Raw genomic sequence first — 20,265 nt, 5'->3', positions numbered from 1 at the left:
AAGGAGGGTTTATTTCTGGGGAGGGGAGTTCTGAGAAACTGTTGATAACATGACATGGGTGCGCCCACACTGTCTCTCTCTCTCTCACACACACACACACACACACACTCACACACTCACACACACACGCACACGCACACACACACACACACACACACACCACACACACACACACACACACACACACACACACACATATACACACAGGCAACTTCCTGATTACACAACACCACAACCGATGTGGAAAGAAGTTTCCTTATAAACCAAAGTCGCGATTGAGATCGTAGTAACACACATAACAATCCTGGCTGTGGCTGGAGACGCCAGACATCAGCCAACATGAGCTGAGGTGACCGACGAAGACCTCCATTAGATGACTTACATTGAGTGAATTGCATTGAAGCACTGACAGTTAAACAAAGAACAATGGATGGACATGCGGCTTGTCTTCTGCTGCTTCTGACCTTCGTGCACTTGTCTTTGTGTGAAGGTAAGTTTGTGTTTTTTTGAATTTCTTGTGGCTCGAGGTCCAGGCTACCTGACAGACAGGTAAAGCTTTTGGTATCACACCAAACATAAATAAATATGAAATAGAATGATGCTATGAGATGTTCAGGTACGCTACCTGATTGCTGCTTTTTGTTGATGTGCGTGTTTCTATGAATATCTATATTTTATAAGTATTAAATATAAGTATGTATATACACACACAAACACACTTTTATAAGGAGCAATGTTATAATGCGTTTTCACAATCTGTTTTATTGTGAAAGGAAAATTTTCATTGTAACATTTTAGGTTATAACTGACAGCAACAACAACAACAAAAACAATAATAATAATGTTTAATAAAGCGTACTCCCAGCAAAACATTAGTATTCAAAGTAAAGAACTCTCCAACATCTGACAGACAAACATCTAGATGAAAATGATCGAGTAGGTAAATGTTTCAGCCTTTCTGAGAGTGACAATTTGAAGCTGGGTTTAGCCGTTGTTATAGAAGAAAGTGGCTTTTTGTTTGTTTGTTTGTTTGTTTGTTTGTTTGTTTGTTTGTTTGTTTGTTCGTTTGTATGCTTACTTGTTTGTTTGTTTGTTTAACACCTGTTGAATGAGTTCTAATGTAAATGTTCATGCCAAGATGACCTGCGGTGGATGATACATTATTTTCAATCTCCTGTATAGTAATTTGCAGGATTGGTTTTGCTGGATAATTACCTATATTCTAAGACATCGCCCTTTGTCTTATTTACTTGTGTCAAATAACTCATCTCTAATCTTCTTTGTGGTATAATCCGAGTGTGCAACAAAGTTTTAAAAACTGTTCTTGTAGAGGTATGAGAAATTATTTGAGAACCAGCGTCGTGATGACAACATCGCTGACAAAAACATTCTGGTGAAAATCGGTGTGAAAATGTGACTTGAGTAGACTCTAAACAGTCGATGTCGCTAGATAGTAAAAGTGAATACAGGAAAAGCAAATATTCAAAGACATGAGTAACAATGTGCAAACTACAGAAGAAGGAAGTAGTGAGTCATGGACGTAGACTCCTTATCTTTTGATTGGAATCCACGCACTCCACTCACACTTGTAGATTCTCAGGTGAGGCTGCGGTTTTTACAACAGAAAACAATGAAAGGTAGAAGTCAGACACAACACGAATAAAGATTTTTTTTCTATTTTACCTGAATCTGTACCATACTATAAGTTTAACATACTTAAAAGAAATACAAGAAATGAAATGTGTTCTGTCTGTCTGCCTGCCTGTCTGTCTGTCTGCCTGTCTGTCTGTCTGTCTGTCTGTCTGTCTGTCTGTCTGTCTGCCTGTCTGTCTGGTGCGTGTGATATTCAGATTACGTCACCGGCACAATCTCAAAGTCAAGCCAGTCCGAATCCACAAGCCAGTCCATGCCTGAAAACGTCACCGTGAACGTCACCGTTGGGGGGCAGCGCGTGCGGCTTGAATTAAAGCTGGATCGGACTGCAAGCTCGGACATTCCCGTCTACGTCTTCTCCACCAACAAAGACGGACAGGCTGACACCGAGAGGGTTCACAGGAAGAGGTCAAAGGTTTGTTTACAGAACAGTTCGTGCAGTGACGCGTGTAAGTGTTACGTGTGATCAAGCTTCTCATTGGCTGACCTCTGTACATGTTGACTAAGACTGTTAGTGAGATAAATACAGTGTGAAATAACATTGTGTCAGTGAATATATACAGCAATAATTTGATGAAAAAAGTAATGATAAAATTTTATAATGTAGCAGAGAAAAAACGCGAACAATTTACTCTTTGTTGAACAGAGAAGAGAGCACTTAGAGGCTCTACCACATTAAATTCTGTATATTTCTGTATATCTCTCACGGTATAATCTATTCTCAGTACATGTGAATCACGATGGCTGAAAGTTTCTGGTATCTGTGAGTTACCCACAAACCTGCTGTACATTGTTTGTCTATGTTACCCCCTACGAGGGTGTACCTTGTGTCTGTCACCTACCCCACTAACCTGCTGTACCTTGTGTCTGTCAGTTACCCCACTAACCTGCTGTACCTTGTGTCTGTCACCTACCCCACTAACCTGCTGTACCTTGTGTCTGTCACCTACCCCACTAACCTGCTGTACCTTGTGTCTGTCACCTACCCCACTAACCTGCTGTACCTTGTGTCTGTCACCTACCCCACTAACCTGCTGTACCTTGTGTCTGTCACCTACCCCACTAACCTGCTGTACCTTGTGTCTGTGCAGCATTTCGCCGTGTATCGTGACGTCACACACGGGGCTGTCTTCAGTGGGCGCCGTGACGTGGACACTGATCAAGATCACCTGAGTTTGGTCAGTAGCAGGGACATTACTCCTGTAACCTGTAATTTCTACCAGTTGCCGCCCTCTGTGAAAAAGCCCATACAATTTCCATCCGTATTTTTGGTGGAAGCAGCTGACTATTTATTCCAAATCAGATTATGAACCTGTAAATGTGATTATCACTCTTTCCATATTGACTTCGTCTGTTTTGAAAAAAATTGGAATTGCTTTTACACACACCTTTCGCGGTCCTAATATCTAACGATATGAAAGGAGTATTTTGAGCATGATGTTTATGAAGATGTATACCTCCTTATTTCAGGGGACCTAAATTCAAGAACTGGGACAGAAAACTGCGTTATGTATAGCATTAGTACATTGTACGATATGCATTTACAAAATGATGAAATGATTACCAAATTCAGACAGTCGGAGGATAAGGTGGTAAACAAATATGGCCGATTAGTACTAAATATGTGTTCTACTCTGGACTTGACTATACTAAATGGAGTATGTAATGGCGACCCTTATGGAAGTTTTACATACTTATCAGATAATGGAAATAGTACAATAGATTATTACATTGCTTCAGACGAACTGCTACATAAAAAGTCATCTGACTTTAAGATGATAGTGGCAGACAGGATTGAATCCAAACATTTTCCAGTAGAACTTAGCCTACAAGTTCAGACAGTTGGTCATGTTATAAGGAATAACATCATAACAAGTAGATCTGTAAGCAAGATGGTATGGAACCCGCTAATATCCAGAATTTCACCAAGCTGTCCAGTCCCAGAGATACAGGAGCTACTAACGCAGCAAGCGATAAGATAGATACGGATATAACGAAGCACTTTCACTATTTAACAGTTGTTTATTGAACTGCACTCAGTGCATGAATAAACGGATTAATATAGACCGAAATGAGTATAAGCAAAAATGGTTCGACACTGAGTGTATCAAGAGAAAAGAAATACAAGAAAACTTTTAAGAAAATTCCGTAGATCAGCTGATAGAAAGATGGTCAGATGTATATTCTAGCACGTAAGGGATACAAAAACTAGTTGAGAAGAAAAAGAAGCTATACAAAAAACAGTTATGTGCAGACTTATCAACTCTTCCACTAACCAGCAATCATTTTGGAAGACTATAAAGAATATATCATGCAAAAGTGGGTTGACAAGAAATACGATTGATGTTGATCAGTGGTATGTCCTTTCAAGACAGTACTTGAAGCCAACAGTGAAATAGAGAACCACCCACTCCGAATATACTACAAGAAGATACAGGCTTAGATTATCCTATCACTAAAACCGAGGTTATACAAGCCATAAAATCCCTAAAAAATGGTAAAGCACCAGGTCCAGATGGCATAATTGGTGAAGTCTATAAATATTCGGATGGTGCTTTTATAAACTTTTTTGTAAAATATTTTAACACCCTATTCGATAAAGGCATATACCCAGACAGTGGACTGAATCTATTATTCAGCCCATTCATAAGAAGGGAGATTACTCAGATCCAAACAATTATCGTGGAATATCACTAAATGATATTAGTAGTAAGATGTACAGCTACATTATGAATAACAGGTTAAAAAAATGGGCAGAATTAAATGAGATAGTGGGGGAGAACCAGGCTGGCTTTAGGAAAGATCGTTTCTACTGTTGACCATATTTTTACATTATTTGCCATCATCCAGAAACAATTTGCTATGAATCGTAAATTTTATGTAGCATTTATTGATTTTGAAAAATGCATTCGACTCTGTCTCTCGAAATTACTTTGGCCAATCCTTACCAAACATGTATACATGGTAAACTACACACATGCATCCAAAATATGTACAAATCGTTAAAGCCCGTGTGAGATGTGGAGGCGATTTCACGAATTACATTGAGTGCACAAAGGGAGTTAAGCAAGGAGATGTGTGCAGCCTATACTTTTCTCACTTTTTTTAATGAGCTAGCTTTAGAAATTATGAATAATGGAAAACATGGGGCAACCTTTACACATGAATTTATGGAAATATTCATTCTTTTATTTGCAGATGATATTGTATTGATGTCCGAAACTATAGTAGGACTACAAACACCAGCTAAATACTTTATATATGCATCAAGTATGACTGGGCCTAAATGTTAATCTAAACAAGAGTAATATTGTTGTTTTTAGGAAGGGGGATTTTTTAGCAGCTAGTGAAAGGTGGCTCTATGGAGGTATGACAATAAATGTGGTAAATACATATAAGTATTTAGGACTTTACTTCTCCACAAGATTAAGTTTTTCCCGTGCGTCTGAAGACCTAACTGCTAAGGCCAAGAAAGCAGTATTCTGCATCATTAATACATTATACAAGATAGGAAACATTCTGTTAATGTTTTTACCAGACTATTTGACATGCAAGTTAAACCAGTCTTATGTTATGCAGCGAAGTTTGGGGCCTTCATGGAAATGTCTGTATAGAATTGAAAAAGTCCACACATATGCTATGAAAGATTTTGGGGTGGTACACGCACACCAACATGATGATATACGGTGATTTTGGCAGATATCCACTTTTCGTTAGCATATACATAAGCTGTGTCAGATATTGGATAAAATTAACAAGGATGGAGCACAAGACTCCCATGGAGAGCTTACAAAATGTTAGAACGATTAGACAATAATGGAAAGCAAAACTGGTATCTGAGATCAGGTTACTTCTTTTTAGATATGTTTTGGACATGTTTGGCTAAATCAAGGAGTGGAATCAGTAAACAATTTTATAAAATGTTTTAAACAAAGATTGATTGATTGCCACTGGCAAGAATGGGATTTTATAATCAATAGCAGTGAAAGGTATAGTTCTATAAGTCAATTAAATCTGTGACTCACAGAGAGATGTATTTGAGTTTAGATGTTAATAGCTTCATCAGAAATGCATTAGTGAGAATTCGATTTGTATTTCAGATATATGACACATACTTTAAGATATTCTGTCAATAATATAAGTTAAAATATGCCCTATGTGTCAAATTGATGAGAGGATGAGTGTTCATTTTATACTATGTTGTCCATGCTTGAAAGATCTGAGAAAAATTTCATTCACCAAGTACTACACTAGACAAATAATACCAAACTGCAGATGCTTATGTCAACAAGTAATGAACATACTGTCCAATCTTGCAAGTTTTTATATTTAGCGACAAAGAAAAGATATGCTATTCCATGATAATAACACTATGTATTTTTTGTGACATGTTGAATCCTTTTGAATGGGCCCAAAGGCCTAACAAATAAACTATTCGTATTCGTATTCGTATTCGTAATATCTAACGAAGTCTACATATTTTTCTTAAGTAGATGTCACATCCAGAGAGAGAGAGAGAGAGATGTGCCGGAGCCGAGAGATACGAGTCTCCCTACCCTCCCCACACACCGACACCTGATTTATTTTCAATGTGGTGTCAGGAATTATTAGCCTCCTCAAGAAATTCAAATAATAATAGAATGAAGAGATTGAAAACACAGTGGTATTTGAGTTGAAAGTTTGAAACAAAATGTTTAAAAACAATATCACGGACTAAGCTAGGTTAGGTGTTGCTGAGGTTGTTGTTTAAGGTGATAGCTGGGAGAGAAACACAGCAACTACCAGGCTCCTGGTTGTGGAGAGAAACATAACAACACAAGGGAAACAGACAACCGGAGGCGCGGAGTAATTCACTGTTGACATAGAAACGTCACCGTCGTTACACATCGATAGAAATACTGTTGTAACACTGCACTCTCCGTCTTTTGCTACTTCCAGTAAATAATCACACATGTCAACAACATGTACAACATGTCAACATGTACAAAACATAACAACAATTTCAGTTACTTTGTTTGTTACAACCACAGGAAGGCTTGATGCAAGTGAAGGGCAAAGTTTACGACATTAAAAGCTCCAAGCGTCGCCACCGAAACTCGACAGCAGCGATGGCTGACGGGAAGACAGGATCTCAGAGTCACGTGCAGCGACGTGACGTCAGCGGCGGGAACGTGACCGGGAGCGGTGAGAACGAGGCTGGAGAGAGTCAGGAGTTCGTCGTGCGCCTCCGGGACGACCTGCCCCCCATTTCGCTGAGAGGAGACGCCATCACGCCACGTAAGACTCCAGTCTAGAACTTTCCTCGCGTGACAGAGAGCTGTTTATTTGGCTTCTCAAAGTATATATAGAGAGAATATAAACAGGTTCTCTTGACCTGGTAAGTAAACTGTCATGAGTCAAAACCTGTTTCAGTGGCATTCAGAGACACATTATACAAATTATTTTTCATGCTGAGGCAACGATTGTGTGCAGCAAACACACCTGAGACGAATATTACGATGAGAAATTTTAACCCCAACCTTCAACAACCACCACTAACAGACCCACCAAGGGCAGCACCACCAGAGAGGCAGTATGACGTGTCTACGCAGGACGTGTACATCGACGTCGTCGCTGTCGTGGACTACGGCGTCTTCAGAAAGTGAGTTTGTCACGGTTGAGTGCTCTGTCTCGCAATGGATAACTGCCTTCTGGTTTTCATTCAACGCACTTCAAGAACAGTTCACAATCCGCTGTTCACAGTTGTTTTCTAATGACATCAGTACCGTAAGTCAAACCTCGCGCTGGCAGAAGCTTCCGATACACTAGACACTAGACATACACTGAGTCCTGCAAACAGCAACTTTCTAGGAGACGGACTTCCAGTCTCCATCAGGCCTGACGAGAGGGGGGGACAGGGGTCTGGTGTACCCGGGCCCGCGGCTGTCAAGGGGGCCCGGCCTTGGTCAGTGGATTTTTTTTTCTTCTCCTTTTCTTTTTCTTTTAAAGAAAGGTCTAAGGACAGAACACCCAAGCATTACACCTGCAGAAGTTGAGTTTGAGTGTAGATATTGAGATTCGAATTGTATACATACATTATATACTGGGAAAATAATTTACGATTACAAGTACAAGGGGCCCGGAGAGGTCGTCTGTCTCGGGGCCCGGACTGGCTCTCGGCGGCCCTGGTCTCCATCACGCTGATGAGGAAAGTGATGTTTGTCTTGTAGTCCGACGGTGAGGCGCCTCTTCCTACACGTGGGGTGTCCCTGGCCACCCTTTGATCTTGGCTTGATTCCTCGGAGGGTGATACATTCTCTCTTGAGGCCCACTTGCCTTTGCCTGCATCTCGGTGGGAAAGGGATACTGTTGGTGGTACCAAGAAACAAATTTGAATTCCTTGCTATTTTTTGAGAGACATACTTTGTTGCAAGAATTTTTAATCCATATAATTATCATCGATGTCATTCAAAAAAACTGTTTGTACTAGAAAGAGAAAGCAGCATGTCCAACATGTCGGCATGCTTTATCTTTGTCCAGCTGGTACGCCAACAGTTCCGGAATCACGAACGAAGAGAAAACACAGGATGTCTTGAACAAGTTGCCGGAGTACTACGCCTTCATGTTCTCAGGGGTGAGGTCAACAGTTTACTGAGAGTTCTCAATGATAGGGTCACTGAAACATAATTTACAAATTCGACTGGTCTTGGTGGTGATTGTGGTTTAATACATAAGCAACAACAGAAACACGCATCCACAATACATCAACACACACATTCCCATGAACATACATACACTCATGTGGACATCTATATAAAGTAGATATAAAGTATATACATGTATATAAAGAACTGACTGGGCCACTGACACAAAAGAAACTCAGGTTGAGAGTTGAATTAAAATTATTATTGCAGTTATGACTCTCAAGTCTTGTTTGCAACATTTATTTGACAAGTGATATTATGTAGTGAGGTGCTCTGTGGGTACTAGTCATGGAATCGACATCTGTTGCAGGTGAATTTGATTTATGAAGGCATCACCTCATTGCCCTACCACATCCACGTGGAGCTGACGTCCATCATCATTGCAAAGGTACATTTCTGAGGCTGATATCACAGTATCCTCAACTTCTGGTCTTTTATCATGTGGACATTCATGACAGTACAGCATGCTGATTTTCAAAGGGAGCAGTAAAGTCTTCCCAAAAGAACTTAAACCAACATTAAACGCAAAAATTGGTTAGAACATTCCTCGCCATGCCCTTTGTCTCCCGATTGTTTCATAAATTATCTCATTACCACTCTAACCACGTCCGTTTTCAAGCCTATTTCTATATTTGGTGTCATACTTCTGATATCACTTTATGTCTATGTTTCTACTTTTGACTTTCGACAATGAATAGGGGGTGTTGCCTCAGAGTTTGAAAAACGGAATCTTGCAGTGCACTCAATAATAACAAAAGACTTTCATCTAGCGTTGTACCCCAGCACGGTTAGGGTTCATCGTGCTTTACAAACACCACAATATATACAATATCACCCTTAGCATTTACAGGATGAAAGTATCCTAATGGACCAATTTCCCTACCTCCCCCCCCCGTACACGCTTACATATATACATGCATGCACTAGCGTGCGCACAAAATAGTCGTGAGATCAACTCGATCATTCGTGTCATAAATAGGTAACAAATTCTGATTCATAACTTTGTGAGGAGGTAACAGTTGGGCATTTTATTATTCTACAGTCTATGTGTACGACAGTGTGTACTAATCACGTAGCAAGGATGCACAGAAAGGCCGAAGGTGCCAGGACTCTATGAGATTGGTTGGTTGAGCTTAACGCTATGCTTTACTCTCTCTCTATAGGGGTTAGAGGTCACACGTGCGTCATCATTTCATACTTAATTTCTACTTTCTTCAACTGTCCAATTTACACTGGAACGGTTTTCGACCCAAAACAAAAAAGAAAAAAAAAAAAAAAGAAACGCATATTGCGTTTGGTATTCAGAGCTCGAGACACGACAACGGACACAAAATGTTTCAAACAATCGTCTTTTCTCGGAAAAGATAATTAAACAACTTGTTCCTATACACGATGACGACACAAACGTCTATTCAGTTGGACGGTCAGACGAGAGACTACGAGTACACTGCTCACAAGAGAACAAATGTTTGTAGGAGGTCGCCACGATTTTTGTACTTGGTTATCCTCCTCTACAAAAATGGATTACTTCCCTTAGCCATGGTGTTCGCAGTAAGCTACAACTCTAAGCATTGTTTTGTTTTTGTTTTGTTTTTATTTTTGTTTGCTTGTTTTCTTAAAGGATAGTTTCAGATCTGTCAGTAACTGTAAACACGAAAGAATTGAAATTGGTATGCTGTTAATCTCCATGAGACATTGACAGACGGTGACCATATTATTTGAACTTTCCTCGGAGCATTGATACTTTGCCTGTTATGTTAATAATATTATGATCTGACGAGGGAGAGGGGTCTGACCTTGTTACCTAGTGACATGTGGTACTTTGTTTACATGAAATATTCACATTTGATTATGTTGCAAGTTTGAATGCTGAAATGAACCGCCGAGCCCTTACTTATGTAATATTAGGTTCTCATACATTGCTTGAATTTGGTTAATATGATGATGTTTGTGCCGTGATAATCTTCTGAACCCAATAAATAATAACGAAAAAAAACAGACTTGAAAAGAAATAAGCTAGTGACGATATATATATATGAAAGAGGTAAGACTTTAGTGCTCTTGTGAAATGTGGGTAAAGGTTATGTAGATGACGAGGGTGTTTGAGGGCAACACATGAAAAGGCCTGTGAGCCCAAACATTTCTAGTGTTAGTCAAAGGCAGAACTGAGATGTCCAGGGGTTAGTAGTAGTAGAGGGCGCGTAGACTACAGTCACAGAAGCAGAAAAATTTTGAAAAGAAATAGTGATAGATGATCAACAGTTTGTACCCGAGGGTGTCTATACGGGCAATGTGTCCAGTGTTGCAGTAAAGATTTAGTTTGTCCAACTCTCAGCACTGGTGTGACAGTCTGGCTCGAGGTGTCTTCATCACTAAGTTGACTTTTGTCGCCAGCACTCAGCGGACTCGCCCTGGACAGAGGACCTGCGTGTGCGAGGTTCTCCGCGGGACAGGGTGGACTCCGACACAGCTCTCGACAACTTCTCCAAGTGGGCAAAAAACGCAGACCTCCTCCACAGCTACGACCACGTCATCCTCTTCACAGGGTACACGTCGTGCATGCGTGAGAGTGTGTGTGAATGTGTGTGTGTGAGTGTGTGAGTGTGTGTGTGAGTGTGTGCGTGAATGTGTGAGTGTATGTGAGAGTGTGTGTGTGTGTTTTCACAGTTCTAAAGCCTTGAGAATTCCTGTGAACATTTTATATTTCACTGTGGAGGAGTTTCAGAAGCTTACGAACACCGACGTGTAAGATAGAAAAGCTGTCCGCAAAGACAAGTTTTTAGTAAATGTGTTTGGACATGGAGTACGCTTACTGGTGACTTGAGTGAGTTACCATGGTAAAGCTGCTGGTGTTGCTACAATATTTGGCTTGTAAAAGCTGCAGTTCAAACATTGTGAAACCACATCATTTGGTCGTGACCACAGGGATGTTGAAGATGATCGAATGTTTCCCAATCTCTCCCTTCTTCATCTGCAGCCATCTCTCTCTATATATATATAAATGTATATGATATATATGTGCTCTCTCTCTCTGTGTATAATCCACATACACATAGAAATTATATAGTCTATTATTATATAGTTCTTGATTGATTTGCTGAGGCAATATAAGTAGAAAATACATTTCTTTTTGGATTTGTTGTAGGTACGACATGACCAGCATAGTTGACAGCTTTTACGTGAGCAACACTACCATTGGTGAGTGTCACTGCAGTCTCTGTATGTCAGTCTTTACAGGTAAATATTTTATGTAAATGGCGAGTGGCACTGCAGTCTCTGTATGTCAGCATTTACAGGTAAATATTTTATGTCAATTGTGGAAAACAACCTGCGCTCGTCTCTACATTTACCCTACCGTGCTGATGTACCTGCACACCTGTGGGACTAGTAAGGTCAGGAATATGTTGTGTGTGTCTACTACTACCTACTGCTTGCAGGTGTCGCCTGGATAGGGACGATGTGTTCAACGGACGGGCGGTCGGCGTCCGTGGTGGAGGATCTTCGGAGTTTTGAATCTGTTTCGGTTGTTGCACATGAAATGGGCCACAGGTTTGTGAACAGTTTTCTTCTGATACCTGTTATGTAATTATAAGCTTTGTAAGATCAGTGACATCCATCACATCCTCTGTACGCGCTTCCAGCATTCTTGTCTGTGCGTTTGTTCTTTTTAGGCTTGTATGCTGAAATCCCTTGTTTCCAGGCTGCTCCATATACCTCATTCAGAAAGTACAAAACTCCGCCCATGTCTTAAAATTGGAGTTTGATGTTAGTATAGCTGAGTCCTTCACTAATGCATGAGCATCATTAACCTGATACAACAAAGTGGCTTAATGAACTGTGTCACTATTCTAATTTAAGAATATCTCCTGTTTCATTCTGTCACAACTCAATCAATGGTTTGATTATTTTCTGTGTTCTAAATATGAAAGTAGTATTTTATCTCTTCCCTTGCTCTCATAGCCTCAGTGCAAAGCATGATGGGATAGCGAACTATTGCTATGAGGGAGAACGATACGTCATGTCCGCCATCTACAGCCCCCAAACGGCGACCAACTGGCATCACCTCTGGCAGTTTTCTACCTGCAGCATCAATTATTTCCGAACATTAATCAGCAGCCAGGCATCAACCACGTGAGTCTTTCTGGCCTCCAGAAAGGTGAACAACACTTTGTGGCCCCACTGCATGCTGTAGTTGTAGTGTGCCATCCACACAGACTGAAATTTTCTGAGAGTGCTCACCATCGTCTAAAACATTAGCTTGCGATCACTTCCAGGGTTTGTGGCCTAAAGGGACAACAAGCGGAGGCAAAACTGCATGCACACCCTAATTAGAGATTAATTATAAAGGCTATTCCACATGCATGCGGTTTCTTTACCATCTGTGGTTTTCTCGCGCTGTCAGGCTCATTCAGTTGTTCACTGTATCACCTGTGAACACGTGTACTCGCCATGTTCCTGCTAGCAAGTCGCCAGGTGATACTTGACACCAGGGACACAATGTTTCGAGTAAAGGAAGAGACAATACGTGCGGTGGTCCAACAACCATATCGCTCTCCCACCTCACCCCCTACTAGCAATACTGTCTCTCCCATTCTCTCTCTCTACTCTCTCCCTCTGTCCATCTTTCTCTTTTTGTCTTTCACTCTTCCTCACACTGACTTTTCCTACATTTCTTATTTATAGTATTATTTCATTTGGAACCACCATTTGACAGAACAAAAACATTAAAGAAAACCTGTCTGGAACAACATGCACAAAACAAACTTTTGAGTATAAGCCACCACTCTCCCATCCACTCACCCACGCACCACGCACGAACTCGTAGTCGTAATTTTATATTCTACTTTATTTATGAATGTGTTTGTACACCTGTGTGTAGCCGAGGTCGCCAGTGTCTGTACAGCAGGACGACGCCCAGCACCAACATCCCGGACGTGTCCGGCCAGCAGCCCGGCCAGGTGTACGACTACGATGCCCAGTGCAGACAGGTGTATGGACAGTCATCGAGGCTGTGTCGGGTACTTACAAAGTTGGCTTCGTCTTGTCAATAATTTTCGTTAATATTTTAGTTTTTCTAGTCTTCCTTGTACTTGTAATCTTTCTGTATGAAATCGTCTCTTCAGGCCACGGCGCCTGACATGTCCAAGCTGCCCCTCTCGAAACTATCCCACTCACTTCTGCCTCTCATGCGCAAACCTCTTTTAGTTAGTTTGTTTTTTATGCAGACAAAATACAGCACTTCAAATAAATAAATGAGCTAGTGACAGTTTCTTGAAAGCTTAGTGGATAAGCTGAACGGGATTGAGTAAGAACTTTGCAAAATCGACTTAAAAAAAACTTTTTACTTTTTTTTTCTTTGGTTACACACGTTTTGGTCTTTTATGGTGTGTGTGTGTGTGTGTGTGTGTGTGTGTGTGTGTGTGTGTGTGTGTGTGTGTGTGTGTGTGTGTGTGTGTGTGTGTGTGTGTGTGTGTGTGTGAGAGAGAGAGAGAGTCAAGGTAAGGTTTAGGATCTGGATGTAGTTTTGGAGAAGTTAGAGACAGAGAGAGGAGAAAACGCTCCATCAAGGTCTGATTGTTTAGACAACTGTGTTGCCTGTTCGCGTCTGATTATAGCTTACAATAGACTGTCTTATAAAAGATGATAAAATAATTTTATTTTACCATGAACTACTCCAATAATTGTCATAAACAATTGGTTAATATGTTATTGTCTATTATCATTGGTATGTCATATCACAAACACGTCCTCGCCATTTTTGTCTCAGGGATCAAATTTCTTTCCGAACACATCTGACATCTGCATGAGCATGTGGTGTGACCTGCTGAGTAACGACTTGTGTCACAAGATTGTTGCCGCCAGAGGCACCTCCTGTGGTGACAAGAAGGTAAGAGTAGAGGAGGACTGGAGGCAGGTAGGGGGACAAAGGATGGACAGAGCCCTGATGATACATCAACACACGTAGCATGAAGTCTCTCCACTCTGACAAACTACAACACAAACAAAGAAGTGCTTGGATAGACACTAGTAAATCATATCATGCACTTTCTATACATCGCACGTGTATGGACAAAAGTGTAGGACAAACATATGCAACCAATGGAACACAATTGTATAATGTTCTAATGATTGAATTCTAGCTGTCACAATTGCAGTACAGGTGAATAGACCAGTCTAGAGCTGTCACATCTCGACTACTAATGTAATGACTATGGAGAGCATACAAATACAATTCTGGGATTTAATTATCTACCAAAAACCATCACAGGAATATATCTGAGAAAAAATGTTATTTGAAATGTCGGACACAGGAAAGGTAAGTGCCAAATACGCCTACTGAGAGACTGAATATACAGCCTAGACTGCGATGAAAGTAAATTTCGCACATGACATTTGCATTTTTAAAAGGTAAATATTGTTTTAATAAAGCTGAGCCTGTAGATGTGAAACGAGAGGAAAATGTTTTCCCGTAGAGCAATGAGGAACTCGATGAAAAGCGTTTTGTTGATGAAGTCACAGAGCAACGACCAGACTCCGAGGATGTTGTGGTCCTTCACTCAATTGCACTTTAACCTTCGCCCTTTATCTACAACCTCAGGGGTTACCAAACAAATCTGCAGGGTCCGGACACTGGTTGATAATTTTGGAAACAAGACCGTTATCCTCCAGTTCCCCGTGTTCTCCCACAGCAAAGACTTGCCCTCCCTTCATGACCCTGACGATTTATTTACCAGTCTATGGTCCGAAGTCAGTTTGTATCTTGATATTTTGTAACTTCTGCAATGGTAGCTTTGGCACCTGCTCACTAACTGAGTCATGCTCGCTGCTAAAGTAAGTAAGACATGTGCTGGGCGCTTTTCTGAGTAGGGAATCGTTTTCTTCTTTTTTTCGAGCAACGGTGAGAATGCCAGTGTTTAAAGCCTTATATCTTGAAAATTGAGTGGAATCATGTACTCATATTTTCGAAAATATTGTTTAAAAACTAAATCCTATCATAAAGAAAATCATTTCATTCGGGCTAAACTTTAAAACTGAAAGCGAATTAAATGAACGAAACGGCAAGGTGACTATATCTCACATCAGACTGACTTGGATTTAGTAGTGGACTGGGAACCTCATGTTGTTGTTATAACAACATACTTACATACATAAACAATTCTTATAATTGTTACTGGATTACCTATATAGACACATTGTTACTTTGTTTATCATCTCACTACAGCTGTGTCTGTTTGTTTAGTGGTGTGTCAACGGAGACTGTGTGTACGACAGTCGGGCGCCCGCCATGGACGGTAATAATTGATGTTTAAAATATAATATTCACTAGGAACTAGCAGGAAGAGAGGAAACAGAACAAAGATAATGAGTGAATGGATGTAAAGACTAACGGTACCTGAATACCTGGCTTAGTCTGCTAAAACATAAATACTCTTCATACCAGTACATTATATTGAATTTTGCATCTTTGCTCATAAGTAAAGTACTCGACAGCTGATTTCTGTGTTGACAGAGAAATGCCCGTTTGGAGATCTACCCGGTCTGTTTTGGAATACTTCCCAGACCTGCGAAGAGTTGATTGCCAGTCACCCTTATTACTGTTACCAAAGCTTTTACCAGAGTCGATGCTGCACCTCGTGTGCCAGACACTACACACCTGTGCTAGGTAAGACACTACACACCTGTGCCAGGTAAGACACTACACACCTGTGCCAGGTAAGACACTACACACCTGTGCCAGGTAAGACACTACACACCTGTGCCAGACACTACACACCTGTGCCAGACACTACACACCTGTGCCAGACACTACACACCTGTGCCAGGTAAGACACTGGTGGCTGATCACTAACATGTTTCTAGCTTTCTGTCTTTTGATGGAGATTAGTGCAGAGTGGGACCAGGTCTGAGACCTCAAGCTTAGTCCGATTCCGAAACGTTAAAGAACTGTGCTAATTATGAAGAGACAGTTGAAATCGTTTACCTGAAGAGATAGAAAGCAAGAAAGGTATAGGAAAAAGAGTGAAGAATGGAAAAAATGTCACAAAAACCAGGGTTCTTCTGTCTAAGAAACGAGAAAGTCTGAGCCGTTATTACCTTTGTTTTATGACTTGTTACTGATAGACAGGTTACTCCAGTTCACTGTGTCCAATGACAAGGGAAGAAAATACAAGTTTGGACTCCTCGTAGGAGGAACACCAAAGATAGTTTGTTCACATGAACTGTGGCAAGGAGTCGACTACTTCGCCCTTTAACTCACGTTAAACTAATTCAACTAATTCAACTTGTATGTTCATTATAACGATTGCTGTTTCCCTCAAGCCTGTCAATACGGGGACAAAGTGGCTAGCTGTGTCAAATCTGGATGTTACAACTTGAGACCTTCCTACCTTGCTAATTGTTGCGAGACCTGCAGCTTCCTTTCATCCACCACGCACCTGCCAGCCACCACGCACCTGCCAACGACCACCACGCACCTGCTAACCACCACCACGACCTCTTATAGGTTACCTGTTGTCACCAGTACTACCCACAAGACCACCCGGCCTACTGTTCCCACGTTACATGGCACTACTGCCAACAGTAAGTCAGTGGTAGGATGAATATTGTATTGTCTGTCTGTCTGTCTGTCTGCCTGTCTGTCTGTCTGTCTGTCTGTCTGTCTGTCGCGTTCTTGCTATTACGACCATTTCAGATTTCAAAACTGAAAATCTGTCAGGTAGCTGTCGATTTTTTTTCTCATTGGGGTGGATGAGTGCTCACCCTTTAATGATGAAGAAGTGGATGATCGGATGGTTGATCGGCTGGTTGGCTCATTCAGTGGTTGATCGGTCCATTTTCTAGCCCTGTGTATAGACACCCCGGGTAGACTCTATGGGAAGACGTGTGCTGAGCGGGTGGCTGACAGACCGGCGCAGTGTTACCACCCTGACATCCTGGGATGCTGCGCCTCGTGCCGCGCCCACAGCAATGGGGTCAAAGGTCAGCTGCATGTCATTATCCTTGTGTACGCCTTTACTTTTCTCAGAATACCTAAAACTAATTAAAACACGGGTATTGCACCTGATGTAATGCATGGTGCAGTGTACCTAAGTTTTACACATCATGCTTTTATTTCTGAGATTTATTTGACTACAATATAAATATATAAATGTAGTGTGTAAATAAAACTACAACTCCGTTTTGTTTAATCAGAGTATCAGACCACGCCACGTTTAACTCGTTAACTCGTTCAAAATGTTTACTGCTGATACCAGTGTAGCTCAGTAACAACTGGCATAACTTTTAAAAGCAGCTGGACACTGGTATTTACACCATCGTGATGTGAATGTTATGTAAAGCTTTGTTCGTGAGTGTTACATCTAAATTCATGTTTCCTTACATTCCAGGCTGCGAATACGGGGACAGACTTCCGTCTGAGTGTCCCCATATGGTCCCACTGTCCCCCCCTTGTGATGCCAGACTTGAGGAGCTGTGTTGTCAGAGCTGTGCAAACATTGGAGATGACCTCTCGAGGTCTTCAGCAGCTCAGTGGACAGTGACGTCAGCGTTCATTGGCTGCTTGAGTTGGAGCCTACTACAAATATGACAGACATTAGGTCCCTCAAGCTAGGTGTCCGGTGTTTGTTGGACAATCAGATTTATTTTTTACTACATTTTACACACAAACATGAATTTTCGGGAGAAGTATGAGGACAACCTGTACACATGAGTGCACATGCAGTCACACACACACACATGCAGTCACACACACACACACATGCAGTCACACACACACACATGCAGTCACACACACACACACATGCAGTCACACACACACACACACACATGCAGTCACACACACACACATGCAGTCACACACACACAAATAAATGTCCCCTCACCAAGCCAACACCACCAAGAACATAAATGACCTGTAACATAATTTTTTTTGTTCCTTAAATTGTATTTGTATCTCCTTGTGAGCTAGTGTCAGTTTATATTTTACAGTTGTACATGAACTTTCATACCATGTTAATAAACAAATCAACTGTTGTACAATTGTTGTACCTCTGTAGCACCATTTTGTATTATTTTAATTATTTATATTTTTCAAATGTACACTCGTATATATGACATTCTTCGCGAGTCTCCTTAATGAAATATATCAGATGCTACTAATTAGCAGTTGACATTTTGTTGATTTTTCGTTATTTGCGTTTTTCTTATGACCTGTTCCAACTGACTTGTACATCCACACAGGTGAAGATACTTTGAAGACTTGATTGTCTACATCTTTGGCCATAACAACTTGTTTATTTGTTTAGTTGAAGTTATTGTAATCATATCTAACGATATAGACCCTTTGCACAGTTTATTTAAACGTGGCAATATAATTTAAATATTTAAATGTACTTTAAGTTGTCTTCACCATGTCCTGTCTTAGAGTAGTGTTGCTATGAGATGTCATAGTCTTCACGTTGGTGGACCTTTGACTGTCTGAAGGACAACACAAGTCCTGTGCAAGCAGCTGCAGGAGAGATGTTGCCAGTTCCTGTCTTCATGTCTAGAAGTCGACAGTCCACAGAAACACTGACAACATCAACTGTTGGCGAGTCCGTCCGTTGCTTGATTGTTAGCTTGCTCCAGGGAATACTTTGCTATATATATTGGTAAACCACACTTAATACTTTACTGTTGGGTTTGAATTTTCTTGATTTTGATACAGATATTTATTTATATTTTCCTATTCATCTGTTTCATGTTTCTGAATAAATGTCAGTTTCGAAATGATCATGAAGTGTTTGTGACAAAAGTATAAAGATGGAATAGTTTGTCGTATTGATGGAGGCAAGAGCAGGTCCTGGCTGAGCACAGTGTTTGTGTTGAGTGAGTGAGTGAGTGAAAGAGAGAGAATGGTACATCAACTGCACTGCTGGTCAGTTAATTGCCGAGTTAGCACAATGACCTCTGACAGGCAGTCAGTCTGCTGAACAGCCTCTAGGTAGTCGGTGTGCTTACTGAACCGAACAATGAGGTGATCGTAGGTATGAACCGAGGCACATTGAAGGTTGTCTAAGTGTGAGTGTGTGTGTGAGAGAGAGTGAGATAGAGAGCGAGACAGAGAGAGGTGTGGGGGGGGGGAGAATTTGCTATAAACTAAACATACATAGGTATATGCACACCTGTAAATAGATGGACTTAGTGTCGATATTTCGGTATTAAAGTAATCTCATAAAGAAAACCCAGCAAAGTGCGACGTGAAGTGTACAATGTATCAAGAAACTAAGAACTGAATCAGTTTATTCATTAGTAAATGTTCCGTTGACGACGACGACGACGATGATTGTTTTTAAGGAAGCAAGTAAATCTGACGATAAAAAGTTGATAAAATTAACGCTTGAAAGGGATTTAAAGAGGTGGATGAGTTTAATTCACAGGGTATACATACCAAAACCTACATACACACGTTTTTTCCAACAAGCAATCACAAGACTGTAAAGATGTCTCGTCTAATGAAAAACTAATTTATTTGTGGGTTGGTGCATTCACACACACATCATTTTGTTATTATTTACTTTCACCAGTCACAGACTTCTCAAACAAAGTTCTGTCGCACCTGGGGCACATCAAGATTGTTTTGGATAAGTGTGTAGTGGCTAATAATACACAGACAAGGACACATCCTCATCTGAATAGTATACTTGAAAACTTCAAATTGAAAATGTAGTTCAAGGATTTACACACGCTACATCAGTCCCCATGCAGTTAGCTTCAAACTGAATTTACCTACACTTCATTAAAAGAAAATGTTTCCATCATATATATATATATCTCCTGCTCTCTTTCTCTCCTTCAAATGTTGCCACACATTTCCGCCATATTGTTTGTTTTGCTGTAAACCTGTTATCCTCCATTTGTAGTTGACTGGTGATTATGCAATGTTGTATGA

General features: G+C 40.7%; 1 protein-coding gene across 1 annotated transcript; it reads left to right on the top strand.

Moving 5' to 3' along the window:
- The first annotated feature begins 230 nt into the window (after positions 1-230).
- Positions 231-19,107, top strand: LOC112559192. The gene is made up of 18 exons (XM_025230212.1): positions 231-490; positions 1,851-2,068; positions 2,745-2,831; positions 6,684-6,930; positions 7,126-7,294; positions 8,173-8,266; positions 8,647-8,724; positions 10,731-10,882; positions 11,482-11,534; positions 11,774-11,885; positions 12,297-12,467; positions 13,216-13,354; positions 14,104-14,223; positions 15,577-15,628; positions 15,847-15,999; positions 16,656-16,916; positions 17,178-17,315; positions 17,723-19,107. Exons 1-18 carry the CDS (start codon positions 427-429, stop codon positions 17,920-17,922), a joined length of 2,508 nt encoding a protein of 835 aa, XP_025085997.1. The 5' UTR covers positions 231-426; the 3' UTR covers positions 17,923-19,107.
- The last annotated feature ends 1,158 nt before the right edge of the window (positions 19,108-20,265 follow it).

The sequence above is a fragment of the Pomacea canaliculata genome, linkage group LG3 (genome assembly GCF_003073045.1).
Source record: "Pomacea canaliculata isolate SZHN2017 linkage group LG3, ASM307304v1, whole genome shotgun sequence".
Taxonomy (NCBI): domain Eukaryota; kingdom Metazoa; phylum Mollusca; class Gastropoda; order Architaenioglossa; family Ampullariidae; genus Pomacea; species Pomacea canaliculata.
This window is presented reverse-complemented; position numbering and strand designations above follow the sequence as displayed.

What these genes read in the sequence shown, in the direction of transcription:
- LOC112559192 (XM_025230212.1), top strand. Translation starts at nt 427, where the DNA reads ATGGATGGACATGCGGCTTGTCTTCTGCTGCTTCTGACCTTCGTGCAC. An exon ending in AGGAGACGCCATCACGCCAC is followed by an intron (nt 6,931 to 7,125) that starts GTAAGACTCCAG and finishes GATTGTGTGCAG; the next exon opens with CAAACACACCTGAGACGAAT. An exon ending in GACTACGGCGTCTTCAGAAA is followed by an intron (nt 7,295 to 8,172) that starts GTGAGTTTGTCA and finishes ATCTTTGTCCAG; the next exon opens with CTGGTACGCCAACAGTTCCG.